At 48.5% G+C, this 26,423-nt stretch overlaps 1 protein-coding gene across 3 annotated transcripts in view; it reads right to left on the minus strand.

Annotated features, from left to right (window-relative positions):
• GRIP2 (glutamate receptor interacting protein 2) overlaps nt 1-26,423 on the minus strand; it is a 299,043-nt gene that overhangs the window by 178 nt on the left and 272,442 nt on the right. For all 3 annotated transcript variants that reach the window (XM_064518999.1, XM_064518998.1, XM_026093139.2), the window contains exons 15-24: nt 26,240-26,306; nt 25,278-25,423; nt 24,843-24,987; nt 20,120-20,259; nt 17,588-17,764; nt 14,286-14,439; nt 11,204-11,324; nt 6,517-6,753; nt 4,652-4,798; nt 1-2,108 (exon numbers count right to left, since the gene is read on the minus strand). The exon at nt 1-2,108 is cut by the window's left edge and continues 178 nt beyond it. In XM_064518999.1, coding sequence (XP_064375069.1) covers nt 1,911-2,108; nt 4,652-4,798; nt 6,517-6,753; nt 11,204-11,324; nt 14,286-14,439; nt 17,588-17,764; nt 20,120-20,259; nt 24,843-24,987; nt 25,278-25,423; nt 26,240-26,306 — 1,532 coding nt within the window. In that variant the 3' untranslated portion in view covers nt 1-1,910. The remainder of the gene's footprint in view (nt 2,109-4,651; nt 4,799-6,516; nt 6,754-11,203; nt 11,325-14,285; nt 14,440-17,587; nt 17,765-20,119; nt 20,260-24,842; nt 24,988-25,277; nt 25,424-26,239; nt 26,307-26,423) is intronic.

Here is a 26,423-nt window from a genome sequence, read left to right on the forward strand (position 1 = left end):
CTTTACAAGGAATACACTCTAATATATGGATAAAAATACACATTTAAGTAATGCATTTCATCTTAATATCATTCAAAATGCATAGGAAGGGATACAAGGACCAAGTTTTTCTTCCTTTTTTTTTTTTTTAAAGCCTTTATTAAAAGTCTTCATTAAAAACCTATGCGAAGCCCCTGTGAGCTTCCGCTGCTCAGAATATTGCATATAAAAACACTTTCGGCCGCACTGTCAATGCTCCACAGTATCAATTATGGCACGTTATCTAGTAGTGGCAGCAATGGTATGGGATATTGCATACTCGAAGAGAAAATGGCTACGACGACACATAGCTGGATGGGGGCTGGACACGCGCCTCAAGGAAACACCCCGATACTTTAAGCTACTGAGGAGGGACAGAGCTGCAGACAGGCTCAGGGACAGCCAGGGAGGGGGGGTCGGTCCTGGCTCAGCCGCGGCACCGACACAGCCTAAACGCACCACCAGCGCGGAGACGACCGACGAGCCGGGACGGTCGGCGAGGAACCAGAGCGCTCGGGGTCCCCCGTGCCCAAGCCTTGCCAGGACGCCACGGCCAGGCCCGTGCGAGGCCTGCAAGGGCATTAAAATCAGAATAAAGTGCTAATACGTAAAACACAGAGCGGGCGGCCGTGCCAGCCACAGGGAGGACCTCACGGGGACTTCGCCCAGAGGGAGACGAGCAAGAAGAGCGCGGCCAGGGCTGCATTTCGGCTGGGTCGCGCAGGCAGGGCACGGGACTGACCACATCCTGCACCCATGTTGTCAGCGCAAGGGCAGGGGCTCGGCGGCCAGGGCAGGCGCGGGAAGGCACCAGGCTCACAGCCCCGGAGCGGCTGCCAGCAGGCCAAGGAGGGCCGGTGGGGGCAAGTGCCGAGCCCTGGCAGCTGTGCAGGACCATGCGCTTCCGCCCAGGGTCCCCATCCAGGGCCCGCGGGAGACACAGCCCCCAGCTAATGAAGGGCTGCTGGTGCCGCAGCCTGGCGGGAGACAACGCGGTTTTATTGATCCGAAGCACCGGGGAAAGCCGCCCGCAGGCAGTGTAACAACGCTATCCCGCTATTCGCTTGCAGACAGGCTCCAAATTCGCAAGCAGCAAGGCCCAAAGGAGCACAGTGGCCGGGGCCGCAGGCAGGTGCTCGGGGCCTTCAGCCCTGCACACAGTTCCCCGCTCGGTAAGAAACGCGCCAGCACGGACCCACGGCACTGCTCACGGGCATCGACGGCGGACGAGGGCGGTGCGCGGTGGTGCAAGTCAGCCGCGGCGGGGACGGGGCTGAGGGGCAGCAGCTGCAATCGTTCGCTTTGGACAAAGAACGGTGCCAGGCAGCGGCGAGGGGCCCTTCCCATGGGGCTCTCCACAGTCGGGGCTGTGGAAACCAGTTTATCAGGAGCGCTTTAAGGGGATGCCCTGGGGCCGAGCTGGGTGCAGCAGCAGCAACGGAAAGTCCTTTCAATCTTGTTGTATGGGATTAACCAAGCAAAGGAGAAAAATAATAGCACCATGTGTGTTTACAGGATGGCCCGGACCGTCACGGCGGGGGGGGGGGGGCGGGGGTTGTCCGAGGCCAGGAGCTGGCCCCAGGCCCCCTGCGCGCCCGGGCCGGAGGACACCCTGCGCTGGGGGTGGCCGTGGTGCTCTCCTCCGCGGCTGGCGGCTCGCTCCACCATCGGCATTAACCACAGCCCAGGACGTTCATCCAGCTCCGCTTGGACCTTCAAAGCGGCATGTGGTGGTCTATGGCCTCAGCAAAGACCCCCCCCCCCCAGCAGGATAGGGTACACACAGCGTTTACAAATGCCAGTGCAAAACAGGAAAAACACCCCAAATACCACAACGGCTGGGCAGGAGCCCCTCGGCCACGGCAGGGCACCGTCCGCTCGCTCCTCGCTCCTCACAGGGTCTGCACGCTGGGTTTGGCCTCGGCGCCGGCGGCCGGGGGCACCGGCAGCTCTCCGGTCCCCTCCCGGGGAGCGCTGGCAGCCAGCGCCACGGGGTTGCGGCTAATCACCAGGTCCAGCTTATCTCCAGCCTCAGAAATCAGCGGGACGGCCAGGCAGCAGTCAAAGTCTCTGGTGCGGACGCGATTTACCTGCCAGTATGGATTTAGGAGGTGCCATGGGGAGGAACAACAAAAACACCACGTTGGTTAGTCAGAAAACGTAAGGCAGGTGCTAAACCCGCATCTGTGATAACGCACAACGCGGCGGGGGGGGGTCCCCGATTCAGGCTTCATGGGGGATCAGAGCGTGGGCACCCCTCCAGTCTGGGCACGTCCCTTCCTTAGCCGAGAAACGACACAGCGACTGGGAGGGGGGGAAGGGGAAAAAAGTCTGGATCAGGCATACATCTCAACCCTGGGTGTCTAGGGTAGTATTAAAGCCATTAAACTTTGCAGGGCTCCAAACCAATTCTCCAGTTTGAGCCTGCCAGACAAAGGTTGCCATTTTCCATGATTTTTTTGCCCTTATGGCTTTTGTTGCCCTTAAATTTGTGATACAGGGTACTCGGCACCTAGCAAACACACACAGTTCAGCCCCTCGGTCTTCAGCCCACCACCTTCCAGTTTGGCCAGCAGCACCTTTATGAGGTGTGCGTCTATGCAGGCTACAGGCAGTAAATCAAAATTACATTAAATAGATTTTTTTCTCCTCTCCCCATTTACAGCCTTCATTTTGGAGGAGTCTGGGTAAATGTTCACATGAATGTCGCAGAGGCTGCAAATCCTCTCTGCAGGATCCAGCAGTGAAAGAGCTTTTCCCCGCTGTCTCTTGCAGAACTTCAAGCACATTTCAAGGCTAGGTCACCTGCAAGAACAGCCCCGGCTCTCCCGCCTACAGCTCCCGGAGTGCCTGGGCTTGGTGCCATGAGAGCCCCGGGATGGAGGGGACTGGCAGACAGCATGGGGAGGGGAAGCAGGGAAGGGAGAAAGGAATTTCCCACCCACCTTTGGAGCGAACATAACCCCTGGGGCCAGGCTTTGCTTCCTTTGCTGGATAAGGGCTGGATGAGTCCATGCAACCCTTGCACCCAAAACCCTTCCCCAGGCTTAGCGCACACCAACGGAGCTGGGTTCCCACACAGTTGAGCTGCTGCCCTGGTCCCAATACCAGCTCCTTACACAGAAGTGACTAATGACAACTTCCAGATCATACGCCAACAAGGAGCGACAAGACACGAGCTTGCTCTACGCCAGGCAGGCAGCTCCAGTGCAGAAGTCACCTTAGCGCAACGCTGTGCTCCAGCTAACCCATCTAGCCGAGGGGCACAGGCTCTATTAGCAGGGACGTGGGGTTTTGCTAGCCTTCAGTGCTGGAGCTTGCTTGCAGGCAGATCATCATGCCCATAATTAGCAGCAGAGTGAAGCGTCCTCAGCAGTGCTTCTTGCTTGCAGGTGCCTGCGCCAGGTCTGCAAAGCCCTCATTCAGCACAGCTGCGCACGTCAACGTGATGGCAACTGCCGTGTTCTCTCGTAGCTGCAAGTCGTGCGGTGCAGCATGTGGAAGCGGGGGCTCTCAAAAGTCTCTGCTCCGCTCCATTTAGGATTTCGGGCACACCTCCCAGAGCACTTGGCACTCGCAAAGAGCGACATTTCCAACATTCAACAGAAAGGCAGCCCAGAGCCTAATTAGCTTCTTGTTCATTCTTGCACCATCTTTTATTCGAAGCCGAGAAGGAATAATTGTATAGCAGCCAACTGGCTAGAGACCATAACAAGCTTAAACAAGGTTTCCCACAGCGCTGCCAGTTCTCCAGTTACCTGATGTACATAATATATTGGCTCTAATCCTAGTGCTAACAACCCCCGCCTAGAAATTAGTAAAACTAAACATCTTTCTGAGTGTTTCCAAATATGGTCACAATATCTGCATTTCCAAATGGTGGCAATTTTTCCATTGGATTGCACTTTCTCAGTTGCTATCTGAGTTGCCCCGAAGATAAAATACTCATTTTTCATCCATATAAAGTTCCTCTCCAATCTCTGAAACTCTCATCCTGCTCTTACTCGCCTTCTGGTAGTTAGATATGCCCAAGCTTTATTTACTACAGACTGTGCTTTTGACCAGAGTGTTTATTCTGTTTCTGCATCAGTCATTTCAGATCAAGTATCTTTCAAAGAAAAATATCCATGAAAAACATTTTGCTTGAAGGATGTTTCCTAGAAAACTCTTTGAGTTGTTAAAGGCATGCAAAGAACTTCATGAACACCACTTAACTCCACAGAGGGCTACACAAGAACAAATATTGGTCAACACAGTCTGGTTCATCCAAAAAATTACCCTCTTAAATAACAGGAGAATGGACTTGGGGTGAGGGGGAAAGCAACCAGGCTTTTTGTTTGTTTATTTTTTGAGCGCCACAGCTCAAAAAAGAGCAGGACTGGGACAGGCTCTGTATGGAAATGTTCCCTGGAATAGGTGTACTCTAGAGTTCAAACCACTTTTGCTATCTAGTGATTTCTTATTATAAAACACAGGTCTCATTGAGAGCTTGGTGGCTAGGTGCTCACCTAGTTGGCTAACTATTACCTTTCATTAAAGTTAGTGTTGCCATGGATGGTTCTCACTTCTCTCTTCCTCTCAGCCACTCATTCACTCCGTCCCAGCCTCCAGAACTGCATTTTGCATTTATTACCTGAAGGACTCTGTCATATGGCTTGAGGCCACACTGATCTGCTGGTCCATCCGGACGGACCATATTTACATAGACACCTTTTTCTAACAGGCCATCTGACACACTGAATCCAAAGTCTTCACTCTCTGGGTCTTTGTGGAGCGTCATCTAGAGGGACAGAACCAGAAAACACAAGTTTTAATACAGGAGAGGCAGGAAGAGATGTTGGGTGGTGGCCAACAGGTGGTGGCCACAGGTGATACCACAGCAGTTCTGCTCTGAGTCTCCTGGGAAGACTTTGCTTAGGCTGGGCAGCTAATATAGATTCAGCCTTATTTACCAGTTGCCAGCAGCTGATATAGACCACACGGACAAATACTTTGGTGATCAGCAGATACCCAACCACACAACAGGCCCTTTTCCCTTGGTTGAGGAAGGAAATGCAAATAGCGTAGTACAGACTGGGCTGTTATGTTTCACCCAAGGAGTGGACAATGCTGGTCAAACAATGCAAGCATTACTAGTGGAGCACCACCTTCCCAGGTACAACTTACGCTGTGCATCCTGTGCGCATACCAGACTGGCACATGAAAAATGAACGTGCTCCTGGGGAATTTTCAGTGTAGCGTGCTGAATGTGGAGACATGTCACACAGCCAGAACATCTAAACTGCTCCATTATATTCAATAGTTCTCTTCTGAAACTTCCTGTCAGTACGTGTTGACTAACTGAGGACAAAAACTGGGTAACCTCATCCCTCTTCCCTTGAAAGCCTAGCAGACACAGACACAGTCACATTTTGGCCTCATCTAAAGGGAAGACGCATTGCTGGAAGCACGCCCTGCCATGGGGAGGCAGGGGCAACTGATTCCCAGTCACCAACATATTCCCCCCTTTGCCTCCCAAGGACCGGGAGGGTATCTCTACTGGTGAGGCTTCGACTTCACCACTGCACCGTGCTCTTGGCTGGGAAAGCCTCACAGATGTGCAGTCCTTCAGTAGGGCAGTGCCCAGGGTGACATACAGCAGCAACACAGCAGCCTGCCTGGCCTGAATCTCATTTCCAAATATGGCCAGTGCCAGATGCTCCAGTGGAAAGAGCAGTCACCCTATAACATGCCTAATTACACAGTTCTCCTCCTTCAGGTGTGAAGCTTTATTTAAGGACCCGTTTGCCATGCCCTGAAGGATAAGAGCAAATAAAACATGAAAAAGTTGTTTTCCCAGCTACCATAACTGCAGGTTTCGTTCTAAAGTCACACTAGGAAAGAAAAAGGCAATCAAATTCTTTGAAACCTGTCCAGCTCCCTTACCTACTTGCATTCAGCATCAGCAGCTTCTACAGTTAATTACACCTTCTAATTATCATTGCCTTGCACCACTCTTAAATTGGCTACAGTGAACTAGGCACTGAATTCAAACAAGTATCACATCACTAAAGTCATCTGGGGGTGAAGTGGAAGAGGCGGGAACATAACTTACTTCTCAGGATAAGCAGCCCAGTAAATGGTGCATACTACCGGAAAAGGGTCCATGGGTCTCCATGAGGATATACTCTGAGCTCTCTGACCTGTATCTGTAGTACCAACTAATGACCTACACAATACATGGACCTGGAAATCTCATCTAACAAAGGCAATTAAGTAAAATATAGGTTTGAACTACTTTAAGCATGGCAGTGAGGAACGCCACTACCATGCTCTGAAGAGAGGTCCCTTCCTGTTAATCTGACCCTCTGGAAACCTTTCCTGCAGATCTTGGTTGGGGCCAAGCAAAACTTTGGCAAGGAATGAAGAAGGTTTTCCACAGGATTGCAAAATACCCAACACCTCTTCCCATCAGGGTACTGCTGTGCCACAGCCAGATCAGCCCTCTGCAACACAAACCTTGTGAAACTCGAGGGGGGTAGGGGCCATGATTTCCTGCATCTCCTTCTCGATCTTCTTCATGTCCAGATTCCTCTCATTCTTCTTGGCAGGGGAGCCGCTGCCCTCATTCTGGCCTTCGTCACAGCTGGAGTTTGCTTTCCTCAGTGGGCTCAGTCCCGACTGGCTGACAGAGTCCATGAGCAGCTTGCTGCCCTCCAGGCCCAGGTTGTGCACACTCCCCGTCATGATGGATGCCTGTGGGACAAGGGCACAAAGTCACTCTGCTGAGCTAGGCAAGGGCTCAAACAGCAAGAAGAGATGGACCTCGTGGTGACAAAAAAAGCATAAGATAGGCAGGCCTTGTCTGGGGCAGGAACCTTCTCGACTCTTTCAAGAAGGACATCAAGAGTGATGAACATCCTGATGCCATGGTGCTCCCCAGAGGAACTGGGATCTTCCCAGCCTACTTCTCCAGGCTGCTGCTCACTGTCAGTGTTGCACAGCACCAGCAATGGCCCAGAGAAGTCTGTACCCTGGATTCCGCTGAGGCCAATTCAGCAGAGAAATTAGGATTTTATCGGTCAGTAAATGGGAGCCTTCACTGAGCAAAACTGAGTTAAAAATATGAAATTAAGTAGTATTTTAGCCTGGTCATCCTTGATAGCATCCATTAAAAGATGTCCCTAAGCAGATTCTACTCTATTTGACAATGCTTTTCATTAATGAGATTACATTGATCAAAGCTAATGAAGGAGTCACAAATCCAGCCTGTGGAACCTCAACCGCCTCCAGGTCACAGAGTCCATTTAAACTGCATAACGAAAACCATCATTTCAAAGTTCAGCCTCCGAAAGTCTGCAGGCCTATTAAATGTCAAAAGATAGGAGAAAGAAAAGGAAAAGTAGGAAGCAGATAGCAAAATTTAGCAGTGCTAAATGTGGCAAGTCAAAGAGCAATTGTTCATGTGCACAGGGGAAATATTAACTGATTAAATCTCTAATCAAGGCCCTCCAGCTCTTTGCTTCCAGCTGAAACAAAGGAAAATAAAGCAAATTCTGGTGGCAGTATGAAAATGCCAGCACTACCCACGTTATCCTGAACAGGGACAGACAAAATACGGAAACCCTCTTAGCTTTGCGAGTTTCCTAGCACTTTTCAGGGCTGCATACAAAAAAATCACTTAATCAGCTTGAGTCTGGACAGAACTCAAATACCTGCCACACGCTGGAAGGACGTCGAGTTACCAAATACTTCAAGAGCAGATTAACAAACAGAGGGGTACAGCCAACCACCGCATATTTGTTCACTGACCTCAGACAGCCTTGAAATCCCCCTGGATGCCATGCCATACAAACACAAGCGCCGCCGAGCAGAGGAGGAGAACGGAAAGGTCTGCGCTGGTCATGCTACTGTCCTACCTCACACTCTGCAAATGGCGTATCTAACGGCCTGCCATTACCCCAGCATTCAACCCCTTCGCTATCTTTAATATGTTTAATCTTGCAGGATTACAAGCAGTTTGCTAGGTGCTTTGAGTTCAGTGCAAGCAGCACCTCAGAACAGGTTATTCCAGGCTCCTCCCGCCTGTGGCTGCCCCATGTGATTTTGCCCCATGTCTTAGTTTTCCTAAAACTAGAGTCTGTCTCTAACCCAAACCCTGTGGGCTGGGGGTGGATTGCCACAGGTATGTGAGCATGTTTCCATAAGTTAGCTAGTGAATAAAATCAAGTTTTGGGGTTAGCTAGACAAACTTAGAGAGTCCATACTCACTTTGTTGTGAGATAAGGGTGGGTGACAAGGATGAGTGGCAAGTACCAGCAGAGTGAGATGTGATCCTATGCACAGTGAGTTGGAGCAGCATTTCCAGCACTGCCAAGATTAATCATCTGGCTTGACTATGACCAGTCCAGGAAAGAAGAATGTACTGCACTGAGCAAACCTGCAGTGACTGGATTTTGGTAACCCCCTGGGTAAGGGATGCATAAGAAAACCACTTCCATTGCAGCCCAGCATCCCAAAGAAGATATTTTGGAGCCTTGTTCCCACTGAAAGTAAATCTGAGTGCCTAGGTAACTTTGAGGACCTCAGCCAAATCTCCTGTCCTCCTGGGTGAATTTTAGGACTTTTAATGCTTTCTCAAGTTGGTAATTATTTGTATGCCTCTGCTCATCTGCCACACCACACCAAAGCCAGATCCACACCTCATCCAGGCCTCATCTCCCATGCTCGTCACTGACTTCAGCCAGAATTTGCTTTCCCAAGGCCTTCAGGGTCCCAAACCAACACGGGACATCTCCAATGATTCAGCTACGTGATCCTGGTCTTACTGCCACCTTCACTGGCGGAAAAGTTGTTGCTGGCAGATTTTGGTAGGAGCCCCATGGCGCTGCAGGGCAGAGGAGGGCTTCACCATTTGGCTTGGCAGAGGTGAGACTTGCCCTAAGCTGCTTTCCCTCACCCTTGGGCATCCACATCGTCAGGCCCAGTGTTCAAAGGGCACAAGTCAGGCGTCTCAAGAGTACAGGGCTCCTGATATTTAGCTATATTGGGTCGTTTTGGGTGTCTTTCTTTTTCAAATATCAAGCATGAAGGGTCCAATTTTCAAACAAACAATCTGAGACTGTTATAAAATCACAGGAGTCCAGGAGCTGAGGCCCAGAAACCTCCAATACTGTGAGAGCCCTGATGAATGTCACTCCTCACACATCCCACCTCGCAGAGGGCGATTACATGGACAGGGAGGAACAGACCAGTGGTACTTGGGTTTGATAAAAGGGGAGTTGAAATCCATTAAAATTCTGCTAAAAACATAGCAACTTCCCTTCTGTCCCCAGAACTTTCTAAAACATTCTAGAAATGTGCCAAATGCACCAAATCCCAGGAGGCACTCAGCTTTTTCTAAAATTTCTTTCTGTTTTTTAAAACCTTCCTATAGCTGTCAAAGCTCCAAAGCCTTAAAACAGCATGATTCAAAAGCCCATGTATTCTTGCATTACAAATCCTTGCAAAAGAAAAAAAGAATTAGCAGAACGATATTGTCCTCTATCTCGGCATTTCTCAGTAGCCAAACAAGTCCACTCTTTTACACTAAAATATCAGCCATTACAAGCAAGAGAAACTACTATGCGTAATTCCGGAGTGATATTTTTTCTTAAGTAACATTAAGTTCAGAAAGTATGTGTATGTGTGTATATATATGTATGTGTATACATATATATATCTCTCTCAGTAAAATTAAGTTCAGAAAGGTTTATGCAGCTGCCTATCTCATTTCTAAAAATACATACGGGTTCAGGATATCAATAATTGATTGAGGGAAGAAGTTGTGATATTTCTTTTTTTCTTTAAGTCAACCTTTTCTTAAATAGTTAAGATAATAAATACACTGTGTTTCGTGCTTCGACACAATAAATTTCATGGCGACTTCCTCCCCCACTTACAGCAGCTAAGGATCAAGAAGGAAAGCACAGTTATTAAATCCCTTGTCACCAATTCTTTCATAGACAGACCAAAGCAGGACTTTCCTTTTCTGCCCCCAATTATTCTGAAACAGCCTTTCTTTCCGAAGGTTTAGCAATATGTAATTGTTCATGAAAGCAGCCTGGGAGAAGGGAGGGCAGAACAGGATGATCTCCCCATGCAGGGCTTGGGATTAAAGAGCACATGAGCCCGAAATGCCCAGCAACGCAATCTCAAACCCAAACCTTGCATGTGAGAGATCAGTCAAGGGGGCTATCTTGGCCACTGGCCACATTTTTGGGGTGATGGACGGCACAACCCACGGAGCCTTCCCCGATCCTCCCAGGAGGAAGGGGAAGAGAGGAGCTCCCTGGACCCTGTTCCTCCTCCTGCGTTGCAAACCGTGGGCTGAGTCGGTCCCTGAGGACTCGTGCAGCCATGCCCTGCACCGCCAGCCACACTGGCTTGTCAAATTGCAGTGGGCTGGTGCACAGATCCCGGCTGGCGGGCGCAGATTTGTTCCCGCTGCTCAGTGGTCTCGAGGGAGGCCTTTATTTGCATCCCAGGGCTTAAAATTCCAGGCTCCCCGTCCTATAACCGGACACAATAACATGACCTCCAGAGCATTTTGGATAAAGAAAAGAGAAAGTGGCTTGTGAAGAGAGGAAACACCTTTATTTCTGCAGGAAGCAATTACTTTCTCAGATTTTTCCATGGGGAAGGCTGGCTGTAAAGCTTCCAATTACCCATTTTACTGAAATGGTATCCGGCAGAGTGACAGCTGAATGCCAGATACATGTTGAGCCTGTCTATATATGAAGCAAGCCAAAGCTTCAGCCCCAATGGATTTTTTGGGGCCCATTTTGCTCGGCCTCTAAGTGCTTCTGACAGACAATATCTCTTTGCAGGCAGAAGGTTTACCATTAGGTAGGGGAGCTTTGCCAGCAGCCACATGAAGACTGCTGGCCAGCAACAGAGATTGTGAAAAGGAGCGTGGAGTTACCGGTGGGTAATTCACCGGCTGATGAAAAAAGTGCATGCAGGCAACTGTCTAATGAGACATGGTTATCCATTAGCACAAACACTTAAATGGATTAAACTCCAGGGTAACTCAACCCCCTCTTCGCACCACTGGGGTGTGAAGCACAGGGATGCCACAGTCAACTAACAGACCTGGGGAAACAGCTGAGCATTTATGGCAAGAGCAAAACAGTCAGAACAGCAGCAAATTTGCAAAGTGATTTACCTCAATCTCCCTCAAAAGTTCAGACTGGCCGCATGTTTCCAAATCCTCCAAAGCTTCTCCAAAAACACGCCAAAAACTATCCTCGTGAGTGGTCTCAAGGCCATTTTGGCGATTGGGGTATCTGTTGTAACGTAGGAACCAAACATTGTCAGCACTCTTCTGCAGCGGGATGAAAGCCGCGAGGCTACAGCAAGTGTCTCACCAGTAAAAGCAGAGACTTGAAGAGTCTTCATATACAAAAGCAAACAATATGAACTTTTCAGACAAGAGTCCGAATACGAGACCTCCATGCATTTACTAACGGGGCAAGAGTCCTTCAAAGGAAGAATTAAGTTGGTGTAGTAATGTCAAAGTTCAAAGGGTAAATTAAAAAGTGCCTGTAGGAAGATTGTAGGTTTAGGAAGACGTTTTGGTGAAATAGAGAAGTGAAAGAAAAAAGGATGCGTTATGGGTAAACCAGGAGCCTCAGAGACTGTTAGTACAAAGGCTGATGGGATAGAGCTCAGATCTGAGACACAGAACACCTGAGAAGAGAGAGAAAAACACAGAGGGTAACAGACATGGTGAGAAAATGATAAATACATTAGGTCTCTATGAGAGTAAATAATGCAAAGATGTATATAAAAAATGATTGCCCTAGACTGGACAAGTAAATGCACACTACAGCCAGCAATATCGACAGTGTCAGCGTATAACCCATACAAACCGAGTTTCATTTTCTTTGGGCTGTGATGGCCAGGGAAGTGAGATGTTACATTCAGTAGGTCTCTTTTTTGCTACATAACAGTCATTGCACTTACAGCCGTGTAAAGATTGTCACCAGGCCTGTCTACAACAGAGAATAAGGACAGAGATAACCTCTCTCAAACTTGTACAAACACACGTTAACGTGAACACTGCGTGCATCTTGCTGGGGAGTCGGCAATTTCCCACCCCGGCAGTTTCAGTTTCTCTGTCTCTGAACACAAAGCCAGGCTCGTTTCTTCGACTTCTAAAGCAAATGGCAATTAAACACGCTGAAGTCCTCCGAAGAGACTAGAGGAGCACATGACAGCGTTGTTCGGACAGTGCTTATTGCACACCAGGCTCTGTGCAAAACTCTGACCTACAGCGCTCAGTCTACCAGGGGCTCTTGAAGGAAGTGCTTTGCAGCATTAAACCAAGGTCATGATAAACCCATCTAGTGTGTTGCGGGGAGAGAGCCCAGGGGCACAGTTACATTACAGCGGCCCTAATGCATCTCCTACATGTCTTACTAGTAGCTGCATGTGCAAAGCTCCACCTCTGCAACATCTGGCACCACTTCGTGCGGCTTATGGCAGGTCATTAATGCTGCAGATCGGGGGGGGGGATGCATTCACCCAAGCCACTTAACTAAGCTGAAACGTTTTACTTGAGTACAAGTCTAAAAAAGCTTGACTTCAATTAAATATATAATGACCCCTTGGGCTATTTATAGAGCTCTTTTTTCCAGATCACTCTTAATGCTGGCCCTGATCTGGTGCAGCTTTCAGCACGTGCTTTGCTTTTCATCCGCTGGTTTGAATGAGAGTTCTTGGTGGGCATAAATTCAAACACACACACTTTTGCTCTTTTTTGGATCACAGCCTCACAGCCTGCCTGGAAAGACAGGTATTTGGCATGGCTTATCGTATTTTAAATTCACTCCCTAGCTTTCATCAGAATCAGCTTTCAAAGGAAGAGCAGCCTTTACCCCAGGCAGAAAGGCCAAAAAAATACCCAGCAAGACTTTACAAAAACAAACCAAAATCCCCCCAAAAGGAACTTTTGATTCTCTCCCCTTACTCATTTCCTTCCTCAGCTCTCAGGTTTCCAAAAAGGCAAACCTTACTCCCAGTTAAGGGCTTCTTGCCTCTCGGATCAGTAATATAACAAAGCTGTCCAGGACTCAGATGAATCGGTAGAGGCTCTCACACCACTAGGTCAGCAAGTTTTTCCGGGCTAAAGGCAGCTGGCGCTAGATGCGTTTTGTTTTTCTCTCTAATAAAAGGGCTCAGTGGCACGAACCGTTTTGCCTGCACTTTGACATCAGGGTTCAGAGCCCTCATTAGGGACACACGGGGGCTTCAGGAGCTCAAATTTGCTAACTTCAGCGGTTGGCGGCCTCCCTGGGAGGGCCATTAGAGATCAACGACCTTTGCGAGGCCAGCCCTTGCTGAGCGGCAAAACAAGAACAAAGTATCAGCCGCTGCCAGCCTTCCTGCCAGTTTGATCATCTTTAAATAGGTGGAAATGGCCATGAGATGTTCTAAGGGTTTTGTTTGGACAAACAAAAATTAAAAAAAAAAAAAAAAAGAAAAACTGACAGTAACAACACGACACACAAAACTACGGGGACTCTGGAGAAGGTCGAGGATAGGGTTAGTTATGAAGCAAGGACACCTTTCCCTCGTGCACGGCTGGGTGAGGGACCTGCCTGGCCTGGGTAGTGGAGCAACGAGCTGGCAGGATTTTCACCCACAGCCAAGGGCAGCTGCAGTCCCCTCCACATGCGCGGCCTGCGTCCCAGGGATTTCTAGCACGCTGGCGGAGCAGGGGGCTGACTCGGACACGGTTTTAAGTCAGACATACAACCTCATATTGGTCTACCAAGAGCTTTGGCTGGTCTTTTTGGCTTCTGGGCATAGAGTTGTTGTGAAGCTGCATCCTCACTCAAAAGCATCTGGCTAACACAAAGCAGGGACAGTCCTGGCTGTGCCTGTGTATTGCACCTAAACTATCAATATACTGCAGGCCTTTACATGGCAGGAGTACGAGACACAGTAAGAGCCTGTGCTTCCCACAGCTGAGACCATTCCAGCCCCAAGCATGAAGGTGGCCTGGGAATGGCAGACATGCGACAGTTAGGTCTGGGCAACCTGGCGCAGAGGAGCTGGTCCCATCCCAGGCCCCCTCCTCACGTCTGCAGCATGCCAAGCCCAGGAAACCGCTGCCCTGCCCACCACTGACTGATCTGCTACATCACACATTCGTGCGCCCCTCCATCCCCATAACATCACCAGCAACGCTCGCATTCACAAATGTGCCCACCCATCTCTCTGTTCCTCCAGTCCCTCCATACCTGGTGGGCTTGTCCCAGTCATCTTCGCTGAAACTGCCATCCATGTAGGGGTAATTTTTCCTGGGATCCCCCGGAGGGGTGCTGTTCTTCTGCCTGCTATGTCTCCATTCGTGAGGATGAAGGGCTATGCCAGCAGCCTGAGGTATGTATGTACCTAGGGAAGGCAAGCCATGGGGAAGAGAGAAGAATACCACCTGGTTAGAAAACCCAGATGGAATATGTGATGCTGAGCCAGGAGGGTCTCCTTCCCAAACCCCAAATCCAAGGCTATCTGTATCACACATTGCCTCCATTTCAGTCTTTCAAAAGGGAACCAGAAAAATGTTCCTTCCATTTCCGCTTGTTTTAACCACACCAGCATTTCAGGATCTTGTTATACAGTGCCCCTTTCTCCCTTGCTCCCCTTCTGAGTAGTTTAGTGATATGGATCCATGATCTGTGAACCTGGGACTACCTATATCCATAGATACAGGTCTTATATCTTATCCCACCAGTCAACTCTGACCTTAGCTGCTCCTGTTTCCACCCAGAACCTAACAGAAATTGTGCTATCGAAGCAGCCACCTTCACATATAGTGGGAAGGTGCTGCCAAACCTCCCTCAGACCATGTCCAATCCCATTAATTTTAAGGGATTTGGAAGCCTAATTTCTACTAGGAAAAAATCTCAGTTGAGATTCCAAATAGTCCTTTGGACTTAACAGACACAGTTGAGAACCTGTAGGATACAGGAGGACGACAGCAGAGAAATCACATCCAGAGCGGCCAGACGCGATAGCCTCCCTTCAAATAGTGTAATGATGCTGAGGGTATCTAGAGGTAGCCACCCGCTTCAGTGTGATCGGTGGCAGCAATAGGGACTGTCATGGTAAAGAGCCAGCCCTGATCCCAAGAGCTGCCAGCCAGGCTCCTGCGGCTGGCAAAGACTTCCCTGCAGGCCAGTGCCTTCAGGATCCTCTGGGGCAAGTATGGAAAATGGCTTCAGTGACATGCATGTGCAAGGCAAGGAGTAGAGGGGAAAAAACTGCTTGCTTGAGAGAACAGGAGACTCATCTGTATTGCATTTGATAGAAGACTGGTATGAACCATTAGGATGAAGTCAGACAAGTTTCACTATGCCCCCAAGGACCTTCACGCACTGCAGGAGGTGTTAGTCCCAAGACACAAATCCAATGCTACTGCAAGTCACAACATCTCCAGGTCTCATAAGGAGCTGCCTAGACAGAAACCTTCCAAAACAGAGCATTTATCAGGAATGCAAGTGTCATGTGCAGTGGCAATAAATCTCTTCTCAGCGCCCAGCCCTCATCCTCCTGCCCATTCAATATTTCAGAGGAATCCTCGTAGCCTTTCCAAGAAACATCCTGTGCTCCCATTACACACTGTGCCAAGCAAACAGGAAGAGGTAACGAAGAAACACATAATTAAAGGAGACTTGACCTCCCAAACAGCTAAGAGCACTGGAAATACCCAAGACAGTGCCAGCATTTTCTTTGAAAATGCCAAGGCCTGTTATTCCTCTTAGCTGAGTGTTTCCTCTCTGTGTTTTTAAAGGTTAGACTGCTCTGGAGAGAGCCCCAGAAAAATGCTTGCCAACGCTTTACAACAGTCAGGAGCATCAGCTGTTTGCCGGGCCAGGAGAGTCCCTGCATGCAAGTCCCTGCAGTGGGTAGGAAGCAGATTTGCCTGGGAACACCTTTGGGAACCCATGGGTATGCATACACAGCCGTCACCCGGGTGCCATTGATTTAACCTTCTCCTTGCAGTCCTGCCTCTACAAGCATTTCCCCGGGAGAGCTGCTGCCGAATCCCCGGGATTCAGAGCCACCTGGTGGCATGTTCCCACCAGGGCCTCACAGTGCCCTCGCCCAAGCCCTTCCCGGAGCTGCTTCCCTCAGCCTAAAGCTGTGACTGAAACTAAAAAGCACAAGGGTGAGGTGGCTGATCCATTGCGCTCTATTTGGAGAGTAAACACCCCAACCTCCGTGCTTCCCGCGAGCTCTCCCTGCATTCTGCCTTCCCTGTACTCCTGCTGGCCCCACGGTCGAGCCCGCCTTTGCTGCTCACATCCCACTGCCTCCCAGTATTCCTCTTTCCAGCCAGCGACACCACAGCACCGTGCAGCAAAATGCAATTACCAGGAAAGACGAGAAAGCTCCCGAAGCAAAGTTGCCTTCTATGGATATTGGGCCACTCGGCATCAGCCCTTCTCCGCAGAGCTCTGCGTTCAATTACTCGCTCTCAATTTACCAGTAAAAGTAATCACTTTGCTAAATCCAGTGTCTGACTTGTGTTAACATTTAATTAGATGGAGAAAGACTGCAGCATTTTGAAGGCCAGGGGATCTCTCCTTAATGAAGCCTCTAGTCCCATTTGCACTACTGAATTAAGACTTCAACAGAGAACGAAGTAAGACATGAGCACTGTGAAGCGACACACCAGCGTGGTGCTGTCTTTTGAGCTTTTCTTTCTAAGTCAGAATGCACCAAACACAGGCACGCACTTTGCTCAGCTCATTGGAGATACTACGCAACACCACTCCTGGAGCACCTCCCTCTATTTTCATGTTCTTTTCTGGACCACAGTCTTTTCACCAATTTCGTTTTTTTGGTGGCGTTTCAGGCGTTTGTTTCAAGACAAGCAAACGCTAGCTTGTGTCACTAAATCTGAACTAGAATAGCTATTTTCCAAGTGCTTTCCTCCAAATTAAAATCTATTCCCAGGACTAGAGCATCCTCCATCCCAATTCCAAATGCCTTTCAGAAGCCACAGCTGAACAAACCTGGCCTCATAGACAGACAATACATCTGATCACTCACTGGAGAGTTAGAGAACCTTTCTTGTAGTATTACCTTAATTATTTTGAAAAATGAGTGCTTCTATTCAAAAGAAATTCTTGTATATTTTAAAACATCCTGAAGAGGATTAATACATCCCACATGGCCTCTCTGCAGAATTAAAAGTGAGCTATGGACCAAATATTTTGCAAGACATATGGAGGGCGAATATTTCTCCTGATTACATGAATTATTAAGTGCTGTAATGGTTTTGAAAACGCTGTGAACAGCACGATGCCACATAAGCAAGGAGGAACACACTGATAAAAATACAAAACAGACACATCAACTCAGAGCACCACATGAATGTATTTTAGAAGGCCATCTCCTTGCTGGAGCCAAGGAGCCATGCAAGTGCAGGCAGATCACAATCCATGGCTCAGTCTGAACCTCCAAATGGGCCAGAAGGCTCTGCCTGTCTTCACATGGGCTCAGAGACCTGTAATGAAGGAGGACACTGGCCTACCTTGGCTTCCATAGCTGGCATCAATGCCTGAGCCATCCCAGGACTCCATAGCACTGTCCACGCTAGGAATTGTGGTAGAGTAAATCTCAGACAGCTTGCTAGTTTTCTGGGAGTCTGTCAGTTCATCTTCTGGGTCACTCACTTCATTTATACTCCCGGATTTCTTGGGATAGGGTTCTGAAACCAGAACATACTGCTTTACCAGGCATGAAAGAGCAAGCTTCAGGGAAAGGTTCACATGTGAGCAAACCCAGGTGATATAAGTTCCGAAGAACCCCTTTAGCTCTTCAAATGTAACTGAGAAAGGTCTATGCATCACAGTTAAATGGATTTCATAGAGTACTCTTACCTCATACCAGACTGAAAAACTGTCTTTCATGGGATATAAGATATAAGAAGCAACTACTGGGATTTGGGTATCCCTGAATATGAGAGCGCTGGGACCTAATCTAGACTCACAAGTGCATCTTCTTGTGCCTTTGTAAGCTTCCTACAGAACACGCCTGCCTAGAGAAGTGAGAGCCACTGAGGAGCGAGGCACCGTAGGCCCTTCTGATCTCGGAGAGCCTCCTTTGTGACTCAGATCAGAAGTGCTTCCAGCCAAGGAGCTTCTGGCATGGTTTGCCTTTGGGGACAGGACCGGAACCATTTCAGCAGCACCTAGTCAGGGTGCTGGCTATAAACTCCATACTAGAAAAAGTTTCAGTGACATTCCCAAGACAATACAAACTAGTCCCAAACTATCATGGCTGAATTTACGTCCCTCTTCCAAGACTGTACAACCTCATATCAATTCAGGGCAAACCATCACTTCTCCAAGAGTCTCCTATGCAGCCTCCAGACAACAGTTGTATTCCTAGGCCTGATATTGTGAGACTGAATTTCCCCTGATTAATGACTGGAAAATGGAAAGCTGAATGTGGATGATGAAGCTCAGTCCTTCCCTTCCATTATTTTACTAATAACAGGCCTTTATTACCATTGTATCAAATTCCCTTTCAAGCTAAAGCTCTACAAAGAAGGTTTCTCAACACAAGCATTTCTTTGTACTGAATACTTTAAAGTCCTCATTGATTAAAAAACCTGTTAGCCACCCACACCGTGGATCTCCCATCCTGGGCCTTTGACTGTCAGAGCATTAGCTGGAATAAAGAGCCCTCTGAAAGTCTGCATTTGTCAAGGAGGACAGATTATTTTACCAAAGGCCGGTGTCCTGAAAGTCCCTGTTTTCCAAGCATTCAAAGGACTGCTCACCTTTGAATTGAATTGAGAACAATTAACACAATATTACCTTGAAATTTCAATTACACCTGATTCATTCTTGGAATGATTAATGAGACTCCAACTGGCACTTGCACATCAATTATTTCAATGAGTGATTGAGATGATGCTAAGTGTCAGCAGGGAAAAATGATTATTTCAGACCAAGGATCAAGAAGCTTGGCTTCAGGGAATAAGACTGGGATTTCTTGAAGAGGGATCAATTCCCCAGTTGTACCTCTACTTTGCTAAGTCACTGTGCCTTGGCTAGTTTTCCTCCATTTCTAAAATAGCTGCAATGCCACAGATTTGTAAAGTGCTTTGAGATTTACAGATAAGAATTGCAACACAAGACAGCAATGCCACCTCAGATGCAGGACGGAAGTCCCATAGGCCAAGTGAGCTTGGAAGAGCTTTATCACTTGATGCCTTCCAGTTCCTGCAGCATTGTGGGCCACTTCTTGGGTAGGTCAAGCCAGATCTAGAGGCTGCTGAAGCACAGCACAAAACAGATAGAAAACGCTGTGACATGGCAGAGGCAGTCTAGGGAGAAACGTTGACACTTTCCCTGGTTTCTACCATCCTCCCTCTCTTTCCCCAAAGAAGTGGTCTGCTGTACTAGCTCCTCTCCTGCTCCTTTGGTACCGTGTCAAGTGGGATGACTTCAAAGCTGCAGGGAGCTTGGTGGGGAAAGGGGAAGGGGATTCTAGAGGGAAGGTGAATTGCTTTGAAAGATAATCTCAGGACCCTGAGCTAGAAAGGGAGCATAAAAGATTTATTGCCAATTACTTTCAAGAGTTGAGCTAAGGTCATTTTTTTCCACAAATTCCACCTGCTCAGAGTCCCCTTGCTCATTTTGGGGGTTTGTATTTAAAAAAATCTGCACTCTTCTACTTCTAAAACATTTTCTGCTTCCCTTCAGCCTGAAACACTCACATGGACAGGGAGAACTGGGAAGCCAACAGCACAAGGTGCCAGACTGAAAACATTGTTATAGCCAATAACCTGCTGCCTAATCTCTTCCCAGTACCACAGAGTCCATGGCTTGGCTTTTTTTTTTTCATCTTCGTCTTAGAAGTCCAAAACATGCCCTTCTTTTCCCACTATCCCTGCTCCAACCACACTGCCTTGTCTCAAGTGCCACCAACAGCCAGCCAGGTCCCCGCACACCGACGCACACGGGGACACCGACAGCACTACCTACTTCATCGCCTGGGGTCCTGGTTGGGGTACAATTGTGTCCTCCCACCCCAGCCAGGCTCCTGAACTCACTTTCAGTCTGTTTCTTGATCTTCAGCGTTACCGTCTCTCCAGCCATTTGGAGTAGGTGAATGGCTTCACTCAGTGGCTTGCCCTTGAGGCTCACGTTATTAATAGCTAATATCCGGTCACCGACATGGATGGCTCCAGTTCTAGAGAGGAAAAATGCTGTTAGAAATGTAGAAAGGCAATCTGCCTGAGCGAGACAGGCCATTAAGTTCTTGCTTCAAGCAATAGCAAATTAACTCTCAGTACTTTAAAACAGAATTGAGACCATGACTCGCTTTCCCCTTGACACTGCCTACCAGTGATTCCCTTATTCATCACCACTACCAGGAATCTGGTTTTCCCCCAGTCTTTCACCAGTGTATATACATACACACATGTGCGTGAACATAGGCACATCTCGGTTCCCAGGCCCCTTGGGAACTGGGACTTTAGACCAACTTACATTCAGTTTAAATTCAGAACTCTTCAACGCCAAAGGGGCTTATATGCTAAAAGGACAAGCATTCCCAGTGTGTGATGGCTACAGGTCTTCTTCACACAGGGAGCTGAAGGGCATGTTTCATATTGATGGAAAGAAATGAGGGATAAACCTAGAAACCCATAAACAAATCCAGTCCAACACAGATCGCATGTGCAAGCTGTGAGCTGAGCCAGCTGCAAATCAGTTCATGATATGTTTAAAGTTCAGCCCTATGCAGCTAAACCACTGTGATTTTCTCAGGCAGGACCACAGAGCTAGAAGGTTACTGTGTTTTGTTGCACAGCTCTTTTCCAACGCTAACGTCTGCTCTCTGATAAATAAATCCTCAGGCTTCAGGAACAGCTAGGAATGAATTAATGAATCATGCCTATTCTCACTCTACTCCTCAACCCTTCCTTTCTGGGTCTACCCGCAGACACAGACTCACTTTACCTCTGTCAAAGCTCTGCTGCGCTGGCTGGCAGCTCCCGTACAGCAGGTAGTGCAGAACATATCCATCACCAGCCCCGGCAGCTCCAAAGAGACTTAACGCTTGCTGCTTGCCGGACTGTGCTCACTGCACTCATGCTACAGCTCCCTAACGATAACAAGTGAGAGCAGCGATTCTCCCTTTCTCCAGCAGTGCTACAACGTTTAGCTAACAGGAACCGCAGATGATTGACTCAGGAGGAGCCACAAATCCGGACTGTCATCTCCTATTGTCCATGGCAGTGTGCCTCCCTCCAAGGTTATATTTAGTCCATTAGGAAAGAAAACTGGATTGCTGCTCCTGCAGGAACAGTATTTCATACACTGTCGCAGGCGAAACAGCTACTTATCTTCCCCCCAAATATGGGACCGTTTCAGGAAGGACAAAAGAAAGATTACAAACGTGCCACTGTGAAACATCTACCAGAAGTAAATCAGATAAGGAAACGCAGCCAAACAGCAGGCAGGGCTGTTCAGCCTGGTCCTGTTGAGATGTCCATGCAGCACGTCATGATGGTCCCAACCAGCCACTAGATGTCCGTCTTGTACCACCCAAACCGCACTGAAAAAGCGCTTGGGGAAAACTCGCGTAGTTTGAATAAATTATAGATCAAACCAGAACCAGAGTATTGGTCTTAAAAGTTTCATCTACACAGTCAAAAAAAAATCTTAACTGCTGGCGTACTAAAGGTGCTCCTTTGCTTGCTGCAGTGGTTTAGCATTTAAGGGCCTTCTCTCACGGCAATGAAGCCAGTCACTGCTCTTTCATGGGAACACATCTCTTCCATCCTCAACGCCAGCCTGACTGCTCCCGTCTGAATAACACAATCTCTGTGCAGAAACTGTGAAACTCCCTCGGCAGGGGAAAATACAAAAATGATTAACAAGAAAGGTCACATCCAGCCAGGATTTTCTTCAAGGGGGAAAAAGAAAATCAAAATCCAGGCCCACCAAGGGATGTCTCCCTCTGGGTCTCCCAGGCACTCCTCCGTGGACAAGCAGACAGAAGCTGAGCAAGAGTTAGCCAGAAACAGCTGCTTTCTCTGTAACAACCCTCGCGCCTCTCTGTTCATCACAGGGAATCCTTATTCACCTTAAACACCGACCAGTCTAAGGACCTTCGTGCAACAGCAGAATTGAGCATGGGGTAAGCTGTGAGGCGCACATGGGCCACAGCGCCAGCCGCTCTCCAGACAGATTGGAGGAGAGGTGGACGCCTGCACGCGGTGTGGATTCGCTTGGTGCGTGGGCAGCAGAAGCATCCCGGCTCCCCTTGCAAACACAGGTGGGTGCTGAGGACTCCTGGATCACACTACAAACCCCTCCTGGAGCCACCCCTGTCTACTTCACCAGCGGGTATTAGAGGAGGCTGGTCAAGCCCTTAAGACACTTTAACACATCAGTGATAGTCCAAAATTGCTCTCTGAGAACAATTAAACCTTGACCAGAACCTAACCGTTATCAGTCCCTATTCTAAGCATACATGTTTAGGGAAGAAGGAAAACAAGTCCCACGGCCCATGCTAAAGTCACTCCCAGGCACTGCAGGAGGGGTGACAGAGTGACTAACAGTGGGAGAGAACCGCCGCTTGACAGTAATCCCATCGTCCTGAGCCGCCTCTGGAGCGCTCTGTAGGATCAGACATGCACAGGAAGAAAAATGCTCAAGGTCAAGATAAAACCCAAGTCATTTGAATCTGGAGCCTTTTCAACTCCAACAGTCTGTCATCCGCTGTGACAGACGTGTGACAGGTCCTGGAGGACACTCTGCCTTCCCCGTTACCGGGAGAGCAGCACGAGCCGCAGTGCAGACCTTTGCCTGCCCCTGCATGAGCGCGGGCAGAGCATCCCCATCAGCAGACACCAGGACCTGGTTTGCCCTGCGTCACCGCTGCCCAAACACGTGCTGTGCTCCAGCAAAAGCCAGGCACAGGTTCGGATTTAAACTCCAGCCTTGAGAAACCTGTGACACCCTCAGAGCGTGGCTAAGAATGTCTGTGGCATGGGGAAGGGTATGTGATGGAGGAAAGGGACATCTCTTGCCTTCACAAGGTCAAGGGAAGCCACTGCTTACTGCCACTCCCAGGAGAAAAACATACACCATCTCAGTAGAAAAACATGCAACCTTTCCTGCAGGCAGGCTTCACCGCAGCTCTCCTTCCCCTCCCCGCAGGGAGCTAAGGTTACCCAGAGACCTCCCCACGGCGCTCCGTCCCCATGCTGCTCCGTTGGATAGGCACCATTTATTTGTTAGACTGTTAGGGTGAAGGTGCTAAACGATCCCACCGCTCTTCTCAAAAGGCTTTTTATTTCTTACTGCGTGCCAGTTACTGATCAAAATTCAGTAGTACTGCAGCACTTGACTGTACTACCTTTCTCCAAGGAACAGGCACTGTCATGCATCCAAGTTCAAGGGAGGAACAGCCAGCAGCATTGCAAAGGGACCAGAGAGCAACAAGGGAACGAGACTGTCTTCTGATGCCTGACAGCATTTGGGCTTCCTGTCTTTAACCTCTCCCATGCTGGGCTGCAGGCACAGTGTAGAACCGCTATACAGAAAAGTCTCAGATGTTTTATGGACCTAGCTGTTATTTGCCAGGAAAAAAAACGACTGAATCTATAGGGGTGGGCAGTGATACAAAATCCCCAAAGAGCAGAACCACTACTGAAGGAATCCAGCCTTCTTTCTTACTTCTCAGGATACAATGAAATTCTGCTTTCGGTACCAAAAGAAAGAAACGGCAATGTGCAGCACTGCAGGCACTAAGAGCCAAGGAACCGAATGCAGAACACTGCACTGATTTGTTGTACAGCTCAGCTCAGAGGGAGGCTAGCCTAGAACCAGGAGGAACCAGAGTCAAACCTGAAGTCAAACCTACCCAAGGCCTAGCACTTTATACCTACTTGCTCAGAGGTTTTTGCTGCCATTCTGCCCATCAAGCATCAGAGAGTAATGTAACCCTATGAAGAAGAGTGACTCAGGGCTGCTGAAAAGATCTATTTACAAGTCACAGCTATGGTATGGATAAATTAAGATACAGCGTATGACTCCGTTCCACCTTAAATCCTCAGCAATGTCCTGATCCTTTAAATCCCACACATGCACATATATTCAGACACACGAACACACAGAGTCAACTTCTCCAGCTGCTGAAGGTAAACCTGCACCTAGCTTTATGCAGTATAAATGCCTGCTGTTCTGGCGCATGCCAGCCCTACACTAAGATATCTCCAAATGCAACAGACTGAGCAACAAGCAAAGACAGGTTGGGAGACCCCCGGGGATCTGTAGTTTGAGCAGGACCCACTGCTGTCATGGCCACGAGCCGCAGTCCATCAGTACGGCAGCTCCAGCCAGGATGCTACGGGGGTTTCGTGGGCAGGCTGGGCACTCACCCCGCGAGAGATACAGTGGGGGAAATCAGGGATGAGGAAGCATCTCAGTGCAAGAGGGGGCGGACAAACACATTTTTGTAGACGTTGCATTCAACCTGGATCTGACCCTTCCAAAAGGGCTCTGCTTTGAGTCTCTCTCATCATTTGGCCCTACCATAATGGCACAGTCTCAGCCACCCCACACTTCCTACGTGTGGGTCTGCACATCCCTCACCTGCAGGGCTGCCTCTTTGTAACGGTGCTCGTATCTTTACAGCACCTTTCCTTTTTTCCAGACTAATTGGCTAAAACACCTATGAAGAGTCCATGAAAGCAGAGGAAGCTTTGCAGACTTCAAGATCCCTTCCTGTGCCAATACATTCTTCTGCCCCCTAAACCTCACCTTTCTGCCAGCCCACGCTTAGTCAACCCCGAAATGACGATAGGATCGAAAGGTTCCTCTGTCCCAGAGATGGTTATTCCTAAGGGACCACCATACCGCTTCAGCTCCACTGTGTAGATAATGGCACCGGTTGTCTCCTGCTCATCTGCAAGAAAAAACAGGAATACTGAATTTTTTAATTTGACATACAAAATAGGTCACAAGAAAGACTTACAACATTTAGAATTAGAAGCCTGCAGTCTTTGGTTGTGCTCAGACAGAACAGAATTTTAACCTTCCAGGCTCCATTTAAGCGCAAAATAACAAAAATAGACTACAATCAATTGGAAAGTGGTAACCAGACAGGCTGCAGCCCTTATCTTTGTTGGTTTGCACTACCTACTGGGAAATGTCATTAAAGTGGACAGGCACCAGTTTGCATCAGAATTTCTATACCAGAGTTATCTTCATCCTTCCTAATCTTCAATTTGACCAGGTCTTCACACTGCCTTAAAATCTGCACAGCATCCTCCATGGAGCAATTGTCGAGTCGGATGTTATCAATGGCTAACAGCTTGTCTCCCGGCTCCAAGGTGCCAGTTCTATGTGGAAAGGAAAAGAAAACTAAAAGTACATTTGTATTTGCCTTTCAGATCTTGTGATGCATTCAGTCCTGCAGGGGATATGATGATATTAGCTTTTCACTCTCCTGGATCTTTTCTGGGAAACAACCACTAAGTCTGGGGCAATTATAACTTAAAGGAAGGACGCTTGTGTAAGAGCATGCACTGACCCAGAATAAGTCAGGAGGACTAGTTTGCCACCCTTACCTATTTGGATATACAGCCTGGGTAACATATAGCACTCAAGAAGGTCCCCTGACACATATTCTACCTTTTCTGCAAGCTCCTGCACAAGCAGCCCTCCAGCAGCACTAAATTGTCCTGAAAGCCTTGCTCCCAAGGCGTTGGGATCAGAGGTACAGTTAATAACGGCTGAGTTATTCGCACAGTTCTCCACCAGTGCCCACAATGCACTCACTTGGTTCAGCCAGGCAGGAGCTGAGATGCAGCAAACTACCAGATGGGCTGCAGCACCTTGTGGCATATATAGGGGAAGCCCTTCATCATGCTTTTGAACGAACTCATGAGTGGGACAAACACCCCTCTCCTATAGGAGCAGCACCTCTGAGTCAGTGCCCCAGCCATCTTCTCCATTAGCTCAGCTTCGCTTATCTCAATACAGACAGTTTTTATCCCAAACCCTACTGCAGTTTAAGACAAACTTCTAGCGTCTGCATTTCCTTAGCTACTGGCAAAAACCCAGACCCAAGCGCTGCTGCTTGGACTTCTTTCTACCCTTATTACTGGGCTGCGTATTTTGCATTGGGTTTGGCAGACAGAAAATCCTGCACTCACCTATGAGCAACGCTCCCCTTCTTGATGTCAGAGATAATCAAAGGCTCCCCCGGCTTTCTGCTTGCTGCTGCAAAAGAGACAGATGGATATGAAACTCAGTATTGAGTCTGTAATCTAGGAGGTGGACAGTTAATGGGGAGAAGGAGTTAAAGGAAAGGGAATTTACGTTCCTTTGGCAAAATGA

This window comes from Dromaius novaehollandiae, chromosome 12 (assembly GCF_036370855.1).
Source record: "Dromaius novaehollandiae isolate bDroNov1 chromosome 12, bDroNov1.hap1, whole genome shotgun sequence".
In the NCBI taxonomy this organism is placed as follows: domain Eukaryota; kingdom Metazoa; phylum Chordata; class Aves; order Casuariiformes; family Dromaiidae; genus Dromaius; species Dromaius novaehollandiae.